Below are 23039 nucleotides of genomic sequence, written 5' to 3'. Positions count from 1 at the left end.
CTAGGGACCAGGTTAGGAAAGCTAAGGCCCAGTTAGAATTAAATCTGGCAAGGGATGTCAAAGATAACAGGAAAGGATTCTATAAGTACGCAGCAAATAAAAGACAGACTGGGGACAACGTGGGCCCTCTCCGGAAGCTACCGGGAGAACTGGCTACCATGGATTTGGAGAAGGCTGAGGTTCTTCATGACTTCTTTGCCCTAGTCTTCACTAGAAAATGCTCTGACCACACCACCCAAGACTTGGAAGGCAGATACAGGGACTATGAGAATGAAGACCTCAGGCCCACTATAGGAGAGGATCAGGTTCAAGACCATCTTAAGAACCTGAACATGCACAAGTCCGTGGGACCTGATGAAATCCATCTACAGGTCCTGAAGGAGCTGGTGAACGAAGTTGCTAAGCCACTGTCCATCATATTTGAAAAATTGTGGCAGTCAGGTGGAGTTCCCGATGACTGGAAGAAGGGCAATATAACCCCCATTTTCAAGAAGGGGAAGGTGGAAGACCCAGGGAACTACAGACCAGTCAGCCTCACCTCTGTGCCTGGCAAAATCTTGGAGCAGATTCTCCTGGAAAGCATGCTAAGGCACATGAAAAACAGTGAGGTGGTTGGTAACAGCCAGCATGGTTTCACTAAAGGGAAATCCTGCCTGACCAATTTGGTGGCCTTCTATGATGAGGCCATGGAACTGGTGGACAGGGGCAGAGAAGTTGATGTCATCTGGACTTGTGCAAAGCATTCGACACTGTCCCGCACGACATCCTTGTCTCTAAATTGGAGAGACATCAATTTTATAGATGGACCACTCAGTGGATAAAGAACTGGCTCAATGGCCGCACACAGAGTTGTGGTAAATGGCTCGATGTCCAGTTAGAAGACAGTAACGAGTGGTGTTCCTCAGGGATCAGTGTTGGGACCGGTCCTGTTCAACATCTTTGTTGGCAACATGGACAGTGGGATTAGGCGTGCCCTCAGCAGGTTTGCCGACAACACCAAGCTATGTGGTTTGGTTGATACGCTGGAGGGAAGGGATGTCATCTAGAGGGACCTTGACATGCTTGTGAGGTGGGCCAATGACAACCTTATGAAGTTTAACTAAGCCTAGTGCAAGGTCCTACACCTGGGTTAGGGCAATCCCAGGCACTGCTACAGGTTGTGAGGAGAAGAGATTCAGAGCAGCCCTCTGGAGAAGGACTTGGAGGTGTTGGTTGACGAGAAGCTTAACATGAGCCGGCAGTGTGCGCTTGCAGCCCAGAAAGCCAACCGTATCCTGGCCTGCATCAAAAGAAGCGTGACCAGCAGGTCGAAGGAGGTGATCCTGCCCCTCTACTCTGCTCTTGAGAGACCTCACTTGGAGTACTGCGTACAGTTCTGGTGTCCTCAACATAAAAAGGACATGGAGCTGTTGGAGCAAAGTCCAGAGGAGGGCCACAAGGATGATAAGGGGGCTGGAGCACCTCCCATATGAAGACAGGCTGAGAAAGTTGGGGCTGTTCAGCCTGGAGAAGAGAATGCTGCGTGGAGACCTCATAGCAGCCTTCCAGTATCTGAAGGGGGCCTATAAGGTTGCTGGGGATGGACTCTTCCTTAGGGACTGTAGTGGTAGGACAAGGGGTAATGGGTTCAAACTTAAACAGGGGAAGTTTAGATTAGATATAAGGAAGAAGTTCTTTACACTGAGGATGCTGAGGCACTGGAATGGGTTGCCCGAGGAAGGTGTGAATGCTCCATCCCTGGCAGTGTTCAAGGCCAGGTTGGCCAGAGCCTTGGGCAACATGGTTTAGTGCGAGGTGTTCCTGCCCATGGCAGGGGGGTTGGAACTAGATGATCTTAAGGTCCTTTCCAACCCTAACTATTCTATGATTCTGTGATTATGCTTTTTCACTGAATACCTTTATATTTATCAGCTACCTATCAGCCAAGAGTGAAAATTTGACCAACTGATGCTTTGCTTCACACTGACCAAACAAAAAAAAAAAAAGGGAGAATAAAAATTCTTATGCTGACTTCTTTAGGATTTTATAATGATTTATGCCAAAAAACACACAGATATCTACAGAAAGGAAAACTTCTACTCAGCAGAGCAACATTGCTTTTGTATTCTTCAAAGATTATCTGTATATTGAACACATCTGCATTGAATACACTAAGCATGAGTTACACATGCTTAATACTCCCATTATAGAGTCGTAAAAGGTTTCAGAAGTCTCATCAATGAGTACCGAGTGATTACAGCACTACACAGGCATATACAAATAAGAGAGAATCTTCAGTACATCAAAGGGAAAAATATTAATCATCCCATTGAAAGAGACAAGTAGAAGAGGACACTGCCTCACAACGTGAGCGTTTGCTGCTCAGACACATAATATTCAAGAACACCAACCGTTTAGGAGGTTGTGGGAAGAGATACTAAAAATTAGTTTCTCAAAGAGGAAACTGAATATGGTAATTTCAACCACGTGCTTAAGGCAAAACTGCAAAATTTCTCTGGCTGCAAAACAAGGTTTTGTTTAAAATACACCAAAAGCTCAGATCTCTCTAGTTACATCCTACTGCGTTCTATAAAATATCCAAAGATAGCTAAAAAATTAATTTAGAGCAATTAAAAGGTGCTCACCCAATGGAATCAATATTCCAAAGAAATTAACATAGGGAACAAAATCAAATGAAAAGAAAAAATAAAGAAGAGATTAAAAAATCCACATATCCATGTGCTGAATCCTTTGAACTGCAAATAAATCAGCCAATATTCAGAAACACCTATTGCAAGGAAATGGAACAAAGATTGCCATTGCTTTGCAGAACGTGGGTCTATTGTAATTAGGGCAATTAACACCTTAAAGCAAAATCTTGTAATTAGTGTATTCTTTTTGTAATCAGGATTATTTTGTAGCCTTTCTAACTGTTGTGGATTGATGACATACAGCAAATTAAGTTGCTAAAAAATAAGACAGCAAATATGATTTTTTCCATCACCCTCAAGAATGAAGCTAAAACAGATTAAACTTTAATATCCAGATTGCTTCCAAAGTCATTAGAAGCATACATATTTAGTCACTGAGGTTGTGTGTATTTGTTTTGTCTTTTTCCTAGCAAATCTGGTCTATGACAGAAAACAAATGACCCTGCTCATGCTTCTTCCCCGATTCCTAAGAGACAACTCCCATTATTGCAAGTTTTTGTTCTTCCAGTAATTCCTTTCCCAGTTTGACAATTCCTGGTAGACCTGATGCATATCCTTCAGAGATATATCCAGTTCTTAACCAAAGATTCAGGTAGAACTCAGCTGCCGACCATTCTAGGAGAACTATTCCATATAAAAGGATGCTTCCCTTTCAGGGTGTAGATCCCATATTTTAATTTAGTTTAAATTCATTCTTGAATATTATTTACACTGTGATACCAGAATGAGTCTTAAAATCTCTACTGCCAGTTCATTTAAGACAACTTACTTTCATTGCTAAGCCTGAATGTAAATGAAAGACATCCCAAGTCTTTCATCTGTCATTAAAAGACAAAACTCAAATCATTCACGTAATTCTTCTCTGATCTCCTTCCAACTTGTCAACATCTTTTTTGAGAATGAGGAATCCTTCCAATAGTAATCTCATTAATGTTATAACAATAATACTGCCTCACTAAATTTACTTCATACCTACCAACTCATCCACTTAAGGATCACATTATCTTTTCCTACTATGAGCTCACATTCTGTTGGATATCATAACAGCTATTTTGAAGTTGCTGCTTAACAAACCATACCAACACCCTGCTCATACTGTCATAATATCATGACTGATATTATAGTACATTTTATTCACATTTGGTGATATTAAAAGCATCCTTTTTCAAGTTAACCCCTTTTTTAAGTACTCAACTACATTACAAAACTATCCTAGACTTAGAACTGCTCTAGAGATATAAATTATTACATTAGCAGCTATATGTGCTGCAATAATTTAGAAGTCTTATTTTAACCACTGGAAAAAATGTGTCAAATGTTCTTAGGAAGTGTAAGTTTGTGATACCAACAAGAATTTGCTTATCAGCCAAAATGAAAATCCATGACTCCTTGTGTAACAAGGTCACTGGCTACTTATTATGCAATCATCTTTTAAAAGCTGATCTACCTATCCTGCTTTAATTATTGTTTTTGACATAAAAGACTATAACCCGCTAATACATTGTACTCTGCTCATATAATAGTCAAGGCCATGCTTGCTTTTTTTTTTTAAGTTAAACTGTGATGAAAATGTTGGGTATATTTAACATACCACTTAAAGTCAAAAAGACTTTCTGGTAATGCTGAATCACTATTATTTTCCTAATGATAACCAAGATCAAACAGTTTCTCGATGGACGGAAAACCGAGCATTTAATACAAAGAATTACACAATAGTTTCATTTTAGCCCTAAGCTTTTTCAGCCACCATTTATTGCACATCTGTGATACTTCCACCATAACTTACATTTCCAGCTATAATATACCAATAACAAATTTTCTCACCATCTCTCCATATTGGCTTGTGTGGCAGAAGAGAAGACAAAGTAGCCATTGGATTGCATTGCTCTGAGTTTGGGCACCATTATTCCACAAAAACAGAACATGGGAGTAATCATAGAACAGTTTGGGTTGGAAAGGACGTTAAAGCTCATCCAGTTCCACCCCCAACATGGGCAGGGACACCTTCCACTGTGCAGGTTGCTCCAAGCCTGTGTCCAACTTGGCCTTGAACACTGCCAGGGATGGGGCAGCCACAGCTTCTCTGGGCACCCTGTGCCAGCACCTCAGCACCCTCTCAGGGAAAAACTTCTTTACATAATAGAAAAATTGATTGAAATCTGAAGTCCTCCGAGTCTTTATTCTCCCCTCAGCAAATGCTAACCTACATATACATAAACTTCGGAGTGCAAACATATACAAACACCTTTAAACAATGACTAAATTCACTGGGAGGCATAGACTGACAAGGTCCAGACCTTACAGGACACTACACACTATAAATAGCCTAGAATTTTCAAGCAAGGGAGAATAAAAATAGAAAAGGTGAAATTTAGCTAAAGGTCCTCTTAGCCAGCACAAAAAGCCTCCATACTAAGAAGATCCTAACTAGAGCTGGCAGAGGCACAGATGTCAGTGGATCTTATGCCAAAGAAGACAGCGATGGCCAGCAGATGTTTCTTGCAGAATCTAATGGATGGAAAAAAAAAAAACTCCCACCCTGATGTACATAGGTACCTGCTAGTTTTTAGTACGGAAATTATTGTAATAAATACATAGCATAATGGCAGAGAAAGTAAAGTGGATTCTGTACCTATTCAACAGAATAACTTCATAATAATGTTTAAAGTTCAGTTTCCATTAGAAAATAAAAAGTCCATATTCTTCTTCTGATAGGATTCAGCTTTGATTCCCTTACACAAATGGCCATCACTTAATAAAGACATTTAAACATCAGAAAGAAGTTCTTCCCTGTGAGGATCGTGAGGTGCTGGCACAAGGTGCCCAGAGAAGCTGTGGCTGCCCCATCCCTGGCAGTGTTCAAGGCCAGGCTGGACAGGGCTTGGAGTAAGTTGGTCTAGCGGAAAGTATCCCTGCCCATGGCAGGGGGTTGGAACTGGATGAGCTTTAAGGTCCCTTCCAACACAAACCATTCTATGAGTCTATGAATTAGCCCAATGCCAGCAAAGACCAAGGCACAGTCCAACCTCCCACACACCCAGAAAAACCACAGATCTGGGAGTGTTCTGATAGAAACAGAGCTTAAACAGAAATTAACTTCACAATTGAGCTTAAATGATCAAAAATAAGCCTTTATAATTCATTTTCCCTTAGGTCTGTCTTGAAGATAACTTCAACTGAATCCAGCTATCAAATAGAGAAAGTACTCAATAATTCCATGCAATTACTAAAACAAGTGGAATGTATATCAGGTATACACTACTCCATTACCAGTTACTCAGCTTTTTGCAAAATTGTTTGAAACATGTGTACACATTGACAAACCCTCCAGAAGGAAAGACATCTGTGTATGAGCATAGGTGTAGTTCAGATACAGCTCCCTAAAAATAGTAATAAATTATATATTTCCCTTGGAGATTAGTTAATGCACCAGATTTAGGGTTCAAATGCAATAAAAACAAGGTTCACTAAATACAAATAATATCTGATTAACTGGAATGGTTGGGAATATACTTGTATTTCTCCTGGCAATATAGAAACTGGTCCTTTTTCCAAGTACAATGCACAAGGGATTAAATTAGGCACAAGTTCATGAAGTATAACATCGGCCACAATTATTCTGATTTTCTAAATATACAGCACTAATTAAAACTATTTGGAATTTTGTCTAATGACTTGTTTTAGAGATATAGGTACTTCATTTTAATGAGTGATACTATATACAAAAGAAAGCCAAAATCATTAATCAATTCTTTTTGTCTGCCTTACAACATACTATTGTTTCATTCTAAGCTACTCTAACTGGCATCTTAAAACACGCACTGCAATTCTGAATTGGTTCTTCACAGCAAATCTAGGAGGACAGACAAGTGTCATAGTGAAGGGCAATATGATCAGTCACAAAAAAATCTGCAACAGAAACACTCATCATTATTTGTGTTAAAATTTGTAAAAATACATTACGTCTTCAATTAGATCAGGTTGCCCAGAGAGGCGGTGGGCACACCATCCCAAAGGACATTCAAGGCCAGGCTGGATGTAGCTCTGAGCAACCTAATCTAATTGAAGATGTCCCTGCTTACTGAGTGGGGGTTGAACTAGATGACCTTTGAAGGTCCCTTCCAACCCAAACTATTCTGTGATAGTCCAAAAATCTAAAGATCCTAAAAGGCACAACTGCTGCATGGCTCTGGTAATAAAGGCACATGCGTAAAACAGCCACATTGCTACTGACAATACCTAGGAAAAACTAAGAAAAAGAATCACAGATTTAACACTAGAAAATTTAAATGTTATCACAAGAGCAAATCTTATCTTCAAAAACCTTCAAAATTCCTTTATCTTTTTATCCACATGTGTTCACACATGAATATTTTGGGTGTTTTTCTACAAAACTATTGTACTGATGTTGTTGGTTTATGTCTGGTTTTTGTTTGGTTTCCCTTAACATATATATAACTTGTATTCATATTTATATTTAATTATTATGCAAACCCACCAGAAACAATCATTAAAAAAATCCCTGATTCTTTTGGGCAACATTCACAAGTGCTATTTTGCAGCTACAAATAAAATACCATGTGATGGCAGTTAAGCCCTTCCTAAAAATGCAATTCTTTTTTCTTATGAACATCATCCACAGCCTAACAAATACAATTTTAATTCATTTTGGTTTCTATGCTTGAAGGTGAGAATAAGAGGCAGTAACCTTTGAGGATATGAGGCACTGGAACAGGTTGCCCAAAGAAGTGGTAAATGCTCCATCCCTGGCAGTGTTCAAGGCCAGGTTGGACAGGGCTTGGAGTAACCTGGTCTAGTGGAAGGTGTCCCTGCCTATGGCAGGGGGCTTGGAACTGGATGAGTTTTAAGGTCCTTTCCAACCCAAACCAGTCTGTGATTCTATGATATATTTTATTTCTATATTTCCTTATAAAAACTTCATAGAATTAAAAGTTATAAGATTTAAAAAAGGGTTACGAGCTCCCAGAAAGCAAAACTAGCCATAAATACAATTAACTTATACTTTTAGCTAATTGTGACACTGAAGCCAGAGAAAACAAGTATTAAATTCAATATCGTTGAGAACAGAGATTCTAATAAATTTTTCAATCACACATTTCTCACCAAATCGCAGTGATGTTAATGTGATAAAAGACATGTGGCAGGGCATATCTGTTACTCTTCAAGCATGACAATGAACACTGGGTAAAGGAGTACCCCAGCAAGCTCCAATACTCTTACATCTTTGACAGCCAGAGAGAGTTTTAATCAGTTTGCTAGTTCAGGGCTTCCTAGAATAAATGCAATTTTGACATTTCTCATGTGTTCTCATGATCAGTTAATGGATTTCATTATTTTTTTGCCTCCAGCTCAGATAACTTTCCCATCTTATAATTTCTTATAAATTAATTCATAGGTTATCCATATTTTCTCATAGGGAACACTAATGAGCTTGTCTAAAATTCAGTTTTAACGCAGCATTCTCCTGACTCACTGAGGTGTTCTTTTCGAAATCCACATTTCTGTGTTACTCCCCACAATTTGAGCAGATGCACCACCATTTGAACATCTGTCACTCTTGTGCCTATATATACACTGAGTTCAGAGCCTAAATCCACAGACACACACACAGATACAGAAGGCTTGATTAGCTTTTTTGGAGCCCCAAGTTCTTGTACAACCACTTCTGTTTATTCTAGCATTTTCCAAAATCATACACAGCTTGGAGAACAAGAGGGTTATCTAAATATTCAAGTGTGAATTCCAAAGTTAAACATGGTTTTGTCTTGGTGGTGCTAGAAATCACAGAATCAGACGCAATTTGGCCGTACAGGATGTCAGCTACTCCAAACTCATGGTCAAAGTAAGGTTGTCTTCAAAGTGAGATCAGGTTGCTCAGGAACTTGTACACCACAGTTCTGTTACATTCTGTGGCCATTAATTCTCTCTCTTCTGTCTACTGACCTATTTTAAAGACTTAAGAACATTGCATCTTTTAGATTTCTATGTTAAGCAGCTCTTATGAACCTACAGTGGACTTCAGAGTTCCAACTGAACAGGGTTTTAATATTTATGTATTTATTTGCCAAGATAAACTTTCAAATTAGATGTTTTCTTTAGGAAGGAAAATGCTTTGAAACTTTTTAAGGAGATCCAAATCTTCCATGTGCTATGTGCACATGGTGGAGGTTGTCACTGCACAGGCAGATTGCAATCTAAGCCCAGAGGTAAATGAGATACTATTCTTGTCTTGACCAGACTGTATATGCAATTTTAAGCAGAAAAAAGAAAAGCCTTTAAACTGAATGTTAACTTATCTGGGAAGAACAGAAAGAGCAGCAGAAACCAGAATAACTTAAGCTAAAAATGCAACAGATAAACACAGTCTGAAGGTAACACATTTCTTGTCACTTGAAGCTTTCGCAATTATATTTGCGCGGCTCACAAAAACATGCTCTAGTCAAACATACTTTGCTAGATTCAAAGTAAAACAAGCAAAACTATTTCTCTAATACAAAAAATTACATGTTCAAAAAGGTTTTTTTAACATGTTCATATCATCTATAAACCTACAAAATGAAGAAATGAGAATGGAAATATTCATAACAATAGCCCAACATTTCTCTACTTCCTCTTGACTGCACTTTATTTTCTCCCATCTTCTTGACATACTGCTAAACTAGAAATACATTGCTCCTCATCAAAATACAAAAGGTAAGGATCTTGGGCACCTTCTTTTCCACCATTGAAGATACCCAAGTCCTCTAGTTCGACTTATAATTTCTTTACTCACATTTGTTGAGGCGTGTTATGAAACATGAATCTACCTAAACCAAAAGTTAACTCCAAGCAAGTTGAGAAACTATGTAAATATGATGGTACTTTCACTTCTTGGCTAATATATTCTCTTTTTTGGGGCAAGGTGTCAAAAAATAAAACAAAGTGAAAGGAAAACAGGAAATTCACTCATAGAAGACAATTATTTGCTCTTTTCACAACAGATCATAGCAGCTTCACTTCATGTGGTAACATCAGGATCAGAACAACAGAGGGGTCACAACCTCATTTCCAGTTGATATAAAAACAAATTCAGTTCCATACCAACAGCAAAATTATTGAGGTTTATAATGAAACTTGTAGAAAGATAACTTCAATTTTTCAAAAACAGAAGAAAGGTGTAATTTCTGTCAAAAATGACATGCTGTAAGTAGCATAGAAACCATACAGACATCCTTTTTGAGGAATCAAAATAGTAGTGATTTATATTTCATCTCTCATATTCTGAAAACAAAAACATCAAGTCTGTTCTCACATTCAAAAGGAGGCCTACATTTCTATCCAGCAGACCAGTTTAAGATCCACAACATCCTCAAGAACATGGTTATAAACAGGTGGATTGGCAGATGGGGTGAGCTGGCATTCATTTTTAATATAATGAGTATTCCTAGAAGAAAAGTTACTTGTGTATTTTAAATAATAGAATAAAATTTTGTAACCAGCTTCCCATTATTAATGGCAACTCAGACACAGAAAGGCACCATGCCACAGACTCAGCAAATCACACAGACATTGAGAGAAGTTTGATGTTTACTCATGCAATCGCACAGCTCCTGCCCCTTTGCATGCACTCACACACATCACATCTGTACAGGCACAGGAAACATGATATACATAGATATACAAAGGTTTTATCTGCCCATAAACTGGTCTTCAAGGTTAAAAACTGGATAATATGAACATATACATTGAACACATTACCTAGCATCACTTTCACCTTGCACATTTTAGACCATTGGACAAGTGTTTTACCTTCTATTCATAAATTGCACTCACTTGAAAGCTAACTAGTTGAGTATCCACTCCTCATCGATCACAGCATGAAATGAAACAAGTTACAGTTTCTTTATTTGGTTTGTATGTTTTTAATGTGAACCTGTCTGCCACAGTATAACAACAAACCAAGAATTAGTGCCTAGTTAGATCCCTGTCTTAAATTGACTGTTTCATAAACGTCTAAGCTGCTTTTAAAAGACAAACATAAAACAAATAGTTATTGCTACTGTATTCCTGCTCATACTTTGAGACTATAAATTATTTAGGACAAGAATTTCTAAACATGTTTGAACAGAGCTTTGCACTAGAGACCACAAACAAAACTGTTCAAGTTTTTATTATCAAAGCTTATTAAGATAATTATATCAAATGAGTAAATATGGCATCTGGTTAAAGGAAGAACAAAACAAACTGAAGGTACTTGCCTGGGTGACGAGTGGCTCCAATAGCCTCTCTACTGTGAGAGTCCTGATTTCCAAACTTTTGGGGTCCCATTTCAAAATGATAGGTGACGTTGCAGAAGTCATACTCCCTACAGCATACAAAAGTACAAAACATCAATGAAAATTATCAGTGTAATATTCAAATACTGCCTATAATTTAGGGAATAGCATATATCCTGTTCCCATTCACATATAAAACACTTCTCCATAATCTTGCTAGTGTTCCTCTACTCCTGAGAACTCCCAGGTGCACCACTGCCATATCCAGTGACTGCTTAAACATTCACAAATTTCTTCTCTCCTATACCCCCTAATAATAGATACCTTATCAAGCTGCCTACATGCTGTACTGGGTGTCTGTAGCAAGGTTTTGGTAGTTGGGGATGCTGCAAGGTGGGCTCTGTAAGAGCACAGGGCTGCTCCATGTTGGGCACAGCATGGACCCACCACAGGACACAACTGAGCCCATCAGCGATGCTGGTGACACCTCTAGCAAACACATCTAAGAAAGGACAAAACACTGCCTGGCAGTGTGAGGAGTGAGGTAAAGAAAGCGTGAGGAAATCAAAGCAACCCCAAGCTCAGAGAAGGAGAACGGAGAGGAGATGCTCCAGAGATTCCCCTGCAGACTGTGAAGACGACCATGGTGAAGCAGGTATTTCCCTGCAGCTCGTAAAACACCACAACAGAGCAGGTATTACTGCAGGCCATACAGGACACAACACCACACCAGATGGAAATGTCCCAAAAGGAACTACATCCCATGGTGAGCACACACAGGAGCAGGTTTATCCTTAAGGACTGCAGCCTGTGGAGAGAACTCACATGGGAGCAAATGAAAAGTGTGAGGAAGGAGTGACAGGGTTGAAGCTTTATGAACTGACTGCAGCCCCCATTCCTCATCCCCCCTTCACCACCTGAGGCAGGATAAGCAAGGAAGGAGAGGAGTCAGGAGTGGAGCTGAGACTGGGAAAAAAGTGAGAGTGCGGGAAGGTGTATTAAAGTGATAGAAGTATTTGGTGACAAGCAATGCTCCATGTAAACTAACTTGCCGATAAAGAGAGAGAGACAGAAAACTTTGGTAAAAAAACGTTCATTTTAAATAATTCTGGTTTAAATATTTCCCTTTACTTTAAAATTAAAACAAAAAATTAGAAGTCACATATACACCTAGAACACCATGAGAACTCTAGCAAGGAAAGACAAACCAGTATCATCATATTGTATATTGTACAAGATCCAAATATCTCCAAATCCCCTGTATAATACTACCCCAAAAGTTTAAAATTCTTTTCTCCAGAAAACTATGTTTAACTGACAAGCTCATTTCAGTAATACACAAAAAAACCTCACAAAAACCAACACGCAACCCAGTGAACACATTCAAGAACTTCAGCTATTGCTCCTGGAGTAATAATCCACTTCATAAAGCTTAATTCAATAAGACACATACTCAGTACTTAGCAACATTACCTAGAATATACAAAATAAATTCTACTGCTTTATTCAGGAGAATGTCTTGACTAATTGCTATAAATCACAGTCTACGCAAAAATCATTCACAGTATGCAAAAGATTTTCACTGTGTTACTACCAGACAACTTAAAATACTTGCTCAAAGAGAGGTGTATCAGAACTCCCTAATCAATATATTTATAAATCACACATAAAAGCAGCACTCAGCCTCCTCTCCTTTGCAAACATTTGGTAGCAAAATCATCTGATAATATCTAGTGTGTGCCAAAGTTGCTATCACTCAGTTTCCACTCTTCTGCAAAAAAAGTACGCTTCAATGCTTGACAATGCTGAAAACACCCATACATGTGATTAAAGAAAACTAAGAGACAGGTTTTAGTTGCTGTAAGCATGGTTAATGTGGGAGACACCCTCATTTTTCCAACAGTTTAATCCTCTTTCAGAACCTTTCTTTTTCATATAAAGATGGTTTCTAATCCAGTTGCTCTCTGTATTCTGTATATTGCTTACTGTGTAAAAAGTTTTAAGTAGACAATTATTCTAGTCAATAATTTATGAGTTATGATACTTTTAAATGTGTCAACCGCAGTTTGATTCTTTTTAATAAGCACACTTTTCCTCACTATTAACATCAGCTCTGAAACATACACCTTTTATTATACAAAGATATATTCAAAGCTGTAACATAGTCCAAAGCCTACAAAAGCAAACTAATTTCAGTGGATGGCAACCATATGCATGACACAAAAGAGAGCCTCAATGATCAGTTGTTTCAATCAGAATACTGCCTCAGTTTCAACTTTTACTAAAATTATCCTTCAAAATTCAGTATGAAAAGGTGAGCAACGCTTTCAATTATAAAAAGGATACACACAAGAAAAAGCCTTATCAAAAACACATGAGAAACTAATTTGCAGTGAAACCTACCCTACAAAAGCAAGGAAGTAAAAATAAAAAGTCAAATTAGTGCATTTCTCTCAACGTATCTCCAGCTGCTGTCACAATAGCAATTTTAAATGACAAAAGACTAAAAAGAAATTACCTGCCCAAGATGTATATACACAAATAAGTGGAATATTTCTTCCTTGCCGTTTACCACAGATCTTCCCAGACTTAGCAAATCAATAAGGAGTGCTCAGCTGGATAAAGGAAAAGATAAAGGAAAGACTCCTAACACTATCTTATGACTATCTGACCAAGTACTCCCCAACCACAGCTTTAAGTACATCACTGGAAACATAAATTGCTTCATAGCTTACACCTGGCTTTGGGTGTGCTTCACAGCTTACACCTGTGAGGAAGAGAACCTGTGTGAGCAGGGAATAATGGCAGTCACAATACTTCTCATATAAAGATAAGACTGTATTACGATAGAAAATAGTAACAGTAACAGGTAAGAGATCCCCTTTTCTATTAACTTCCAGACTAGACAGATATCCACTATTTTCTTAAGTAGCTTAAAATTTGTTGCTTTCCCCTGGAGTTTCCCACTTATTATCATTTTTTAAATGGCAACACACTTGGAAAACAACCTATACTTTCTTCAGAATGTGAAATTAGGTTTTCTCATCTGAGTTCCAACCCCTGTAATTTAGAAACATGCACTGATTGGTTTTGGGGGTAAATCACATTGAATTAAAATTCACATGGTGTTTTTATGATTGCAGAGTTAAGAAAACATTTTTTAGCAGAAAGTTTCAGTGAAACTTAATCTGTGTTGTTCACATATATTATTATCAACTGGCAGAGTGTGATTATCAACTCTGAATTTTAAATCTGATATTACTAAATAAGGAAAGTATGTTAATAGCACCGTAATAATAATGCTAAAGAAGCACAGTGATGATTACAGTCCTAAGCCTGAAACTAGCTCCACACTTTTTCAATAATATATTTAAGGAATTCTATTGCTTAACTGTGCTTTTTCTTCCCTGAGCATGTGCAAAAATAGTCCTGTCTTTTGTTTTAGGCTTTTCAGTTTTCTTAAATACAACAATGCAGAAGTGTCTCTAACCACGTCGGTAATTGTCATTCAGTGTGAACGTTTGTTTAGGCAGTCTGTTTTCAAAGCCTATCTGTAAAGCAAATAAGTATTTTCTTTAGTCAACAAATCATTAGAGCAGATTCCTGTATTAGAGTCAAATTCCACGTTTGTGGAATTCTTCATTAACACAACAGTTGCCAAAAATCTCACCCCACGCCACCCTTATCAAACATCTTTCTCACACAGAACTTTACTTTTTGGATTCTTCTACAAAACCAAAATATTCTGCACGTGAAATTACTTACTAGTCTATCACACTACACCATGCTGTTTTCTTCTACAATAGATTCACTTTCCTTGCAACTTACACACATGTGCATTCTGATTGCCAAAAACTGCTCACAGGTGACAGTCCATCTCATTTCTATGCTTCAACTTAACTTTACATGAGCAAAGGCAACATTTGCCAAAGCAAACTGATTATTTTAATATAACTATAAACCTTGCCAGCCTAGAACAGGCCTCCAGGTGTTAGTCCAGTTCACATCTGCAATGCAGAACACTGCAGACATGAGAGACATGCTAAACATTTCATACCGAATAAAGTAGAAACCCACTCTACCCGATTCATGGCAGACCTGTAGGATTAATCTGGTGGCAATACTAGACTAGCAGTGTTGTACTGCAATAATAGACTGTGCAATACTGTACAAGTCTGTACTTCTAACAGTGTATTTGCTACTGGAAGGTAAAAATTTAGATTCACTGATGAGAAAGAAAGATGTCTATCAAGGTAGAAAGTAAGTTGAGGGGATGAAAAAGTGCCTTTTCAGCAGCAGCACACACACAGACGACTGTTTCAAGATGACTGAGAAACTGAACGACAGACAGTTTGTGCTTTCTTGGTTTGCATCCTTGCATTGATAACCATGTCAAAACAAACACCTCTCTACACAGAGACAGATTTATGCGAAGAATACGGAATTCCTTACAGCAGGATGTAGAGATGCAGATTCTACATCTCTTGAGAGAGATGCAGAAAAATTCTGACTGACTTCATGCATTTATGTGCTTCACTGGGAGACAGAAATCTAAATACATGAATGGTTACATCCTTAAGTATGCCTACAGAGTATAACAGCATGACATGAGAGATGCCCAACCTGGCCCTGAATTACCTCATGGTGTACAGGGTAGGCTGGAGATCAGGACAAACTAGCTTGGGCATTAGAAGTACCAGCACTGCACACAGTCCATCTGGCTCATCTGGCTGGCAGAGAATTGCGGTGATACCTGGAGGTATATATAGCTGTGATTCTGCTCTTACTTTATGTTTATCTGCAGTATTGAACAATGCAGACATACCTTGAGATCTGACCTGAGCATTGTAAAGTGCCCCTGCAAAAGCTTGATGCCCAAAGGAGCCTGGTTTCCAAGGCTATTCTCAATCCATCTGCCCATTCTCTGCTTCTACTAATAAGAGAATACAAGCAGAGACAGAAGGACACTAAGAAGAATGACTGCGTAACAATTACAAAGAAGGGAAATAAAGGGAAAATGCTAAGAGGACAGAGACTAACAATGAGGACTAAAAGAGCAATAGAAAAGGGAATAGAGAACATCCCTTTCTACAGATAAAAGCACCTATCATTACTCAATGACAGCCTAGCACAGCCTCCAGCAGATCCTGCTGAAACAATCAGTTGACATGGGCAGTTCCCATCACCTTTCTTAAAAAAAGGAGAAAGAAGAAAGGGGGGAAGGGGGAAAAAAAATGAAGCAAGATGGTTCGTAGGATTATCTGTCTCCACATGTTTGAACTGAATGAGAGTAGATTTAGATTAGACATTAGGCAGAAGTTCTTCCCTGTGAGGGTGCTGAGGCGCAGGCATAGGGTGCCCAGAGAAGCTGTGGCTGCCCCATCCCTGGCAGTCTTCAAGGCCACGTTAGACGGGGCTTGGAGCAACCTGGTCTAATGGAAGGTGTCCCTGCCCATGGCAGGGTGTCCTGGGTTCAGCTACAGCAGTCATTTTTTCTCCTTCTTAGTAGCTGGTGCAGTGCTGTGTTTTTGACTTTCAGCCTGATGATGCCTCATCTAGTTGCAGCCAGGGGGATGCAACTTTAAGTCCCTTCCAACTCAAACCATGTTCGAACAAGGTTTTGACATACTTGTTTTGTTTGTTTCATATATGATGCTTCTCTCTTCTTTCCTAAAACTTAAGCAGGAATAAAACAAGCCAAAATAAACCTTTAGGCCCCGCTCCCCAGGTTAACCATGCGGGAATTTTTAATTTGAGCTTTACGCTCCCAAATTTCTTTTGGATTCACAGCCCTCTCCCCTTCTGCGAACCCTCCACCTCCACATTGCGCTCAGATTCTGCTCTGGCCTCAACAAAACAAAGTTCTTAAATGGAAGCAGCCTATTACGCAAACTCAAGACTTGCAGCCAACAAAGCACCAAGTAAGGAGGAAAATGGCCTTGACAAGGGGAGGATTACCTTGGTAACAAAGGTGACCAGGGAGTGCCCTGACACAGAAACAGGAAAGCTATAAAAAGGCAATGGCTGAGTCATTCGCACTTTTCAGTCACATTAACCAGCTCAGTCTTGGATGCAACTGCCTACACCAAGACCTGACTGAGCTGGGAGAGCAAATTGCCTTCAGAAATCAAAGAGGTCACACGAAGAACTCGCAGGGAAGCTGCAAACTGCAGTGTAAGGGGTAGTGTAAGAGAAAGGTTCCACCTACACCCACCCACTCGACCTGCTGCTGCTTCTGTTTTAAATAAAAACATGTCCCAAAATTATTGCAAAGCCTGTGGATGTAATGTCCAAATTGCTTTACATAGTATATATTATTGGCTTTCTAATCCAGTATGGCTTAGAAATATAATTCTAATTTAAAGGCTTACACATCTGCAACTATGGATTGACTGTACCTGTCTGAGCTCTCACATCAGCATTGCCTGAGTCAGCCCTGATGAACGTAGTAACACAATGTTGCAGCAGTTCTGCAAACCTACATCCCCTTTAGTGCAGCAAACCTTTGATCTTCACCCAGTCCCCAACAGGCCCTTTCTAAACCTCAGAAAGAGGTTTCAGGAAACTATAATACGAATCTGAGGACAATCTGTGGGCACTGGGACGAGGACATGGACTATGAATTCAACTCTCACGTTCACTACATAGAAGACCCTCACTCTATGAGCATGTTAGATACAATACCCAATTCTTAAAACACCTAAAAATCTAATGGTTGGTTCTCCATAAGTAACATCGTGATATGGGGAGGACTATCCCTAGGAAGGGTGAAAAATAGGAGGATGTAGTAACAGAACAAGGGGTAACGTGTTTAAACTAAACAGGAGAAGTTCAGATTGGATATAAGAAAGAAGTTCTTTACTGTGAGGGTGGTGAGGCGCTGGCACAGGTTGCCCACAGAAATGGTAAGTGCTCCATCCCCAGCAGAGTTCAAGGCCAGGTAGGACAAAGCCTTGGGAGACATGGTCTAGTGGGGTTGGAACTAGATGATCCTAAGGTCCTTTCCAATCCTAACCATTCTAAGATTCTATGTTTGCCCTAATAAATATTAGTAGTAGAACTGTTTGCTGTGAAAAGTAATTTACTCCAAGATGTTTAAGCAATTAATGTGTTTGAAAACTGTTTTAAACAGTCATACATAAAATTCCTATATTTAAATCATTTATCTTGCATTACTCATAAGAAGATGCCTTTTTCCACTGAAGAACTTTTACAGTCAAAGTAGGAGAGTTTCCTAAAATGCTCAGTGAAACAGTTTTTAAGGAATCTATCCCACAAGGGAGCCCATGCCCCAGCAAAAGATTGCCAAGTCACTTCTGTGCAACCAAAGACTTTTCCACAAACTGCTCTGTATTCACACAGCTCTAATAAAAGTCTTCTCACAGAATTCTGGACGTGATCAAAGCCTCTGAGCTCACTGCTGCTGGGACGCTGGTTCATGCAGGGTCACACTGCAAGCCCAGGAAAAGCAAATTATTTTAAATCAGGTCCTTGGTGCAGATCCTTTGCTCTGCATTCTCCCTCCATCATATTTCCCCCCAAATGACAGCAAATTTCTGCATACAGCAAAGCAACACATATATAAGACACTTAGTTTACTGTAGATATGACTAGTTTACATAAATAACACTCCTTTTTTAGTAATAATACCATAACTTTTAAACACTTTTTTCAAGTTCTGTTCCTTCTTATGAAAATATCAATCTCACATATTGGGGGGGGGGGAGGGAGGGAGAATAACCTTTCAGTCTCTAAATCTATTTAACCTCTTGTTATTTTTATTCACTGTGTTAACTGGCATTAGTTACATCTTACATTTTACAAGAGCAGAGGAGTATTAAGCATCTTTGGTTTAAGCAAATGCACATTTGTTCCCTTGCAACACAGAATTTGTAGCTCAAATTCCAACTGTTCTTCAAAACAAAGTTCCTGAACTTGGCTCTAACCAGGACTTGGAACACTTCTGCTTCTGCGTGCAGGGGTCATACTTTCACTGAAAATACCTTATTTACAATTCCTCATACTTGGAAACTCCGATTAACCTTACATCTGTATTTCCCTGCAGCTTTTGTCAAGTTCTTTGAAAGACAACTCTTTATTCCACAAGATCAACCATTGCTACCTGCAGATGAAACAATTTACATGTTTTCTTATGGCGAGTCAAAGCTTTAGGGGGTTTTGTGCTGTTTTTGCTTTGGTTCCTTTTTATGAAGACTATTTCCCTGCTAGTTTCATTACAATACCAAAACTGCCACTATCATCTCTACACATATTTCTCCTTCATTAAGCTTTAAATTATCTAACTTTTAATTCTTTTAATTAAGAGGGTTTTGCTCTTGTTTCTACAGATGCAACACTATTTTCCTGCACTGAACAGAATCTTTTAGTTATCTGAACTACAGATACAACCAGCCCAAAGCTTGTCCAATTTCACTGTGACATACTCGATGACAACAGTCTAACCTCGCTCTTGCAAAGGCTACAAGCTTCCATGCTATGGAGAAGGAGCTGTTCCATTTTCCAGCTCCATAATTAACACAATAAACAGAACTGTTTTCAAACAAAGCCCTGTGGGAGCACAGTTGACATTTTCCTTGGCAATTAATATGAAGGGCCACTAATAACCTTACTGAACACTTCCACCAACTTCTACAGGCATACATTGTCTTGATGCTGATATCTGCATTTGTCAATCTGCTCATCAGTTGCCTCTGAGACATTCCTATAAATCTTAGCAAAAAACTGTCATCTAACCTTGTGCTCATTAAATCTGCTCTTTCTTTAAACATGTTAAAGAAAGCTGCTCTGTCTTTAGTAAACCCATTCAGAACAGGCCTCCTATTCTGATTGAAGATTAACATATACCATTCCATAATTATTTACCACTGTTCCACTAATCCAAAAAAAAAAAGGACAAAGTGAAAGTCTCTAATGATGGAAACACATTTTAAGAATAAGAACTAAGTTGCTTAATTCTGCTTGATGTCTTATTACTGAAACTTTTCCTGATGTTACTCTTATGCTGATGGATGTTTTAAATAAAACACAACGCATAGATAGCCATCCAGTATCTAAAGGGGGCCTACAAGGATGCTGGAGAGGGACTCTTCATCAAGGACTGTAGTGATAGGACAAGGGGCAATGGGTTCAAACTTAAATAAGAGGTTTAGGTTAGATATAACGAAGGAATTCTTCCCTGTGAGGGTGCTGAGGCGCTGCCACAGGGTGCCCAGAGAAGTTGTGGCGGCCCCATCCCTGGCAGTGTTCAAGGCCAGGTTGGACAGGGCTTGGAGCAACCTGGTCTCATGGAAGGTATCTCTGACCATGGCAGGGGGTTGGAACTGGATGAGCTTTAAGGTGTCTTCCAACCCAAACCAGTCTGTGGTTCTATGATCCATGATGATATCCAAAAACTTCTGTCATTCCTAGTTGTGTGTTCGCAGGATTTGAAAACTTACTTTCATAAGTTTGGAAACACTGAAATGTGCATAAGAATCAGATCCCCATTATATTCTCAAATGAATTAATTTAATTAAAGATAATAAAGGTCTGTGTGTCCCTGTATTCGGAACAGTCCTTTGTTCAAAAAGAAGAAATGCAGACAATCAGAGAACACATGCAATTTCTAATGGAAAATGTGACATCCAAAGCCAGAACAGTGCAGATGACATGTTCAATGTAAATAACTCTAAAAGTACCTTTCGTCCCAAAATCTACACACCTTTGAAAAAATTAAATCTCTCTTTAGAGAGACCAGACCTCCTAACCCCTGTTGTCTCTATTTTATTATATATTTGGACTAATTTGATTTTTCCTTATTTTTCCTTAATATATGGAATACTGAAGGCATAGCAGAAAAATGGGGAAAAAAAAATGTGTGCTTTTCCTTAAAATTTGAAGACAGAATGATCTCAGAGTAAGGCTGACAAGCCAACATTAACCTCTCATGAAACAATGGGAAAAGTAGGCATTTGAATCTGCTAATGAAGTATTACACAGCAATTACAAAATTACTGTTGCTATCATAGAATCATACAATAGCTAGGTTTTGAAAGGACCTTAAGATCATCTAGTTCCAACCCACCTGCCATGGGCAGGGACACCTCACACTAGACCATGTCACCCAAGGCTCTGTCCAACCTGGCCTTAAGTACTGCCAGGGATGGAGCATTTACCACTTCTTTGGGCAATCTGTTCCATTGGCTCAGTGCCCTCACAGTAAAGAACTTCTTCCTTATATCTAACCTGAACTTCCCGTGTTCAAGTTTGAATCCATTACCTCATAATTTTTAGGTTTTTATTTAAGAGAACTTCAGAGATCATAGAAATAAAAAACTTCTTATAACAGACTTCTCAATCCACACCAAGGTACAGTAAAATACAGTGAGTGAAAGCTGAAATTAAACAAATTCTTAATAGAAATAAACAGCTTTCAACATATTCTGAAATAGGGAAAATACTTATGGGGAACAATTTACAGCATCCCGAGATGGATTTTCTACCACTGCTTATTTTAAATTCAGAACTTTACTGCCTCAGAGGTAAGGATTACTTTAAATAGGACTGGCTTCATTAAAAGATACGGTGCATGTTATGCAGGTGATTACACTAATCGCATCTCTTCCTTCCAGCATGCCATTTTTGACAGCGTATGAAAACACACTGCTTCAAATTTGGTAGAGGGAATGCTTGGTTCAATCAAAATATAAAACTATCGCTGCATTGCACCTGGAGAATTTACTATTTAACCTCAAATGCTTAACAAGACATGAAAAAACCCTCGACAAAACAAAAGCAGAGGGATCTGGCTTCATTTCGGACAATTCTTCACAGCCACGTGAACACACTGAAGGTCATTTTATGGTACCCAACAAATACCCATGTTTCCAGAGAAGCTGATTCACACACTCCAACAAGAACTAAATTCAGCTTTAATCAAACTGAATTCCAGAACCCTTGAACTCTAGCAGTGAACATTGTATACACAGAAATACTTTCCATTAAGATAAGAAGCATACAGATTTAAGAGTTCTCACTAATTACAGCTGTGCCAGTGCAGGTCAGACAGGCCAGCAGCATCTAGAGGTTTATGCTCCATGGCAACATAACTCATATGGCTGGAAAGGCACTGCACTGACTGGTACTATCCACTATTTCTTTAAAACTAGCCATCAAATAAAACAAATGATTTGATGTGAATAATAAACAGGTTGGGGTTGGTTTGTTTAATGTTTCTCCAGCTTAAGCTAGAGGGATTACTTACAGAAGCAGGAGGTGGAAAGATAATCTAGTGACAGCTGACATTTACATTATACATACACAGCTGTAGCATAAAAAATTAGTATCATTGTGGCTAATTTCCTAACCATACCACCATTTCAAAGTTTCTTACTTTTTATCTTACTAGGAAAAAAGTCAGTTTTCAAGAGAGCAAATTTATTTTCTTTGGCTTACATCCACGTCTTTAACAACTCCAGTTTATGCTGCCAGTCATCACAATGATTCATGAATGTTCTTGGGTCTTACTGGGGTCCTCACAGTAGAATTAAACAAAAAGAAAATAATTTAATAATGGCAAGTGTCATCATTGTTTCTCCTCATTGCACACGCATGGAAAGTATCCAATATCACCATGTGTGCCTGGTCATGGTATGTTCATTCTTTAAACCTGAGCAGTTTTTTGGTTTTAATATTGTATTCAAATATCTACTCCATAGGTGATTCTCCTGTTCTCACTAATCCATAGCATCCTATCACTGGTTCTGCTGCCATGGACAAAGCACTCTAAGCTTGCCCCTTTTGGCTATTTTGTTGTTGTTGTTCAGTTGACTTTTACTACATGTTTACATCTCTCTCTTGAAATTCCCTATTCATCTTCACATAATTCTGTGCCATACTATTTGTTTTTTAATAGTTCTTATCACTGCAGCTCCAGCTTTCGAATGTCTGAGAACAAACTAGATGTGGCTGCTCCCAGTCTACTCAGCAACTCTACTAATGCTCTAGCTTGGAACATGATACCTAATGTATTATCATTATATTTTTTTGCATTCTGTGTAGTACTCATAACTGA

At 38.8% G+C, this 23039-nt stretch overlaps 1 protein-coding gene and 1 long non-coding RNA gene across 3 annotated transcripts in view; one reads left to right on the top strand and one right to left on the bottom strand.

The window, feature by feature from the left end:
- CTNNA2 (catenin alpha 2) overlaps positions 1-23039 on the bottom strand; it is a 500115-nt gene that overhangs the window by 426508 nt on the left and 50568 nt on the right. For both annotated transcript variants that reach the window (XM_030491748.1, XM_030491749.1), the window contains exon 2: positions 10949-11055. In XM_030491748.1, the coding sequence (XP_030347608.1) occupies positions 10949-11050 (102 nt within the window). In that variant the 5' untranslated portion in view covers positions 11051-11055. The remainder of the gene's footprint in view (positions 1-10948; positions 11056-23039) is intronic.
- On the top strand, positions 898-17856 carry LOC115610358. Its single transcript, XR_003992193.1, has 3 exons — positions 898-911; positions 980-982; positions 17755-17856. It is a non-coding gene; the product is annotated as an uncharacterized LOC115610358 (long non-coding RNA).

This window comes from Strigops habroptila, chromosome 7, assembly GCF_004027225.2.
Source record: "Strigops habroptila isolate Jane chromosome 7, bStrHab1.2.pri, whole genome shotgun sequence".
In the NCBI taxonomy this organism is placed as follows: domain Eukaryota; kingdom Metazoa; phylum Chordata; class Aves; order Psittaciformes; family Psittacidae; genus Strigops; species Strigops habroptila.
Note: the sequence above shows the minus strand (reverse complement) of the source record. Positions and strands in the feature narration are given on the sequence as shown.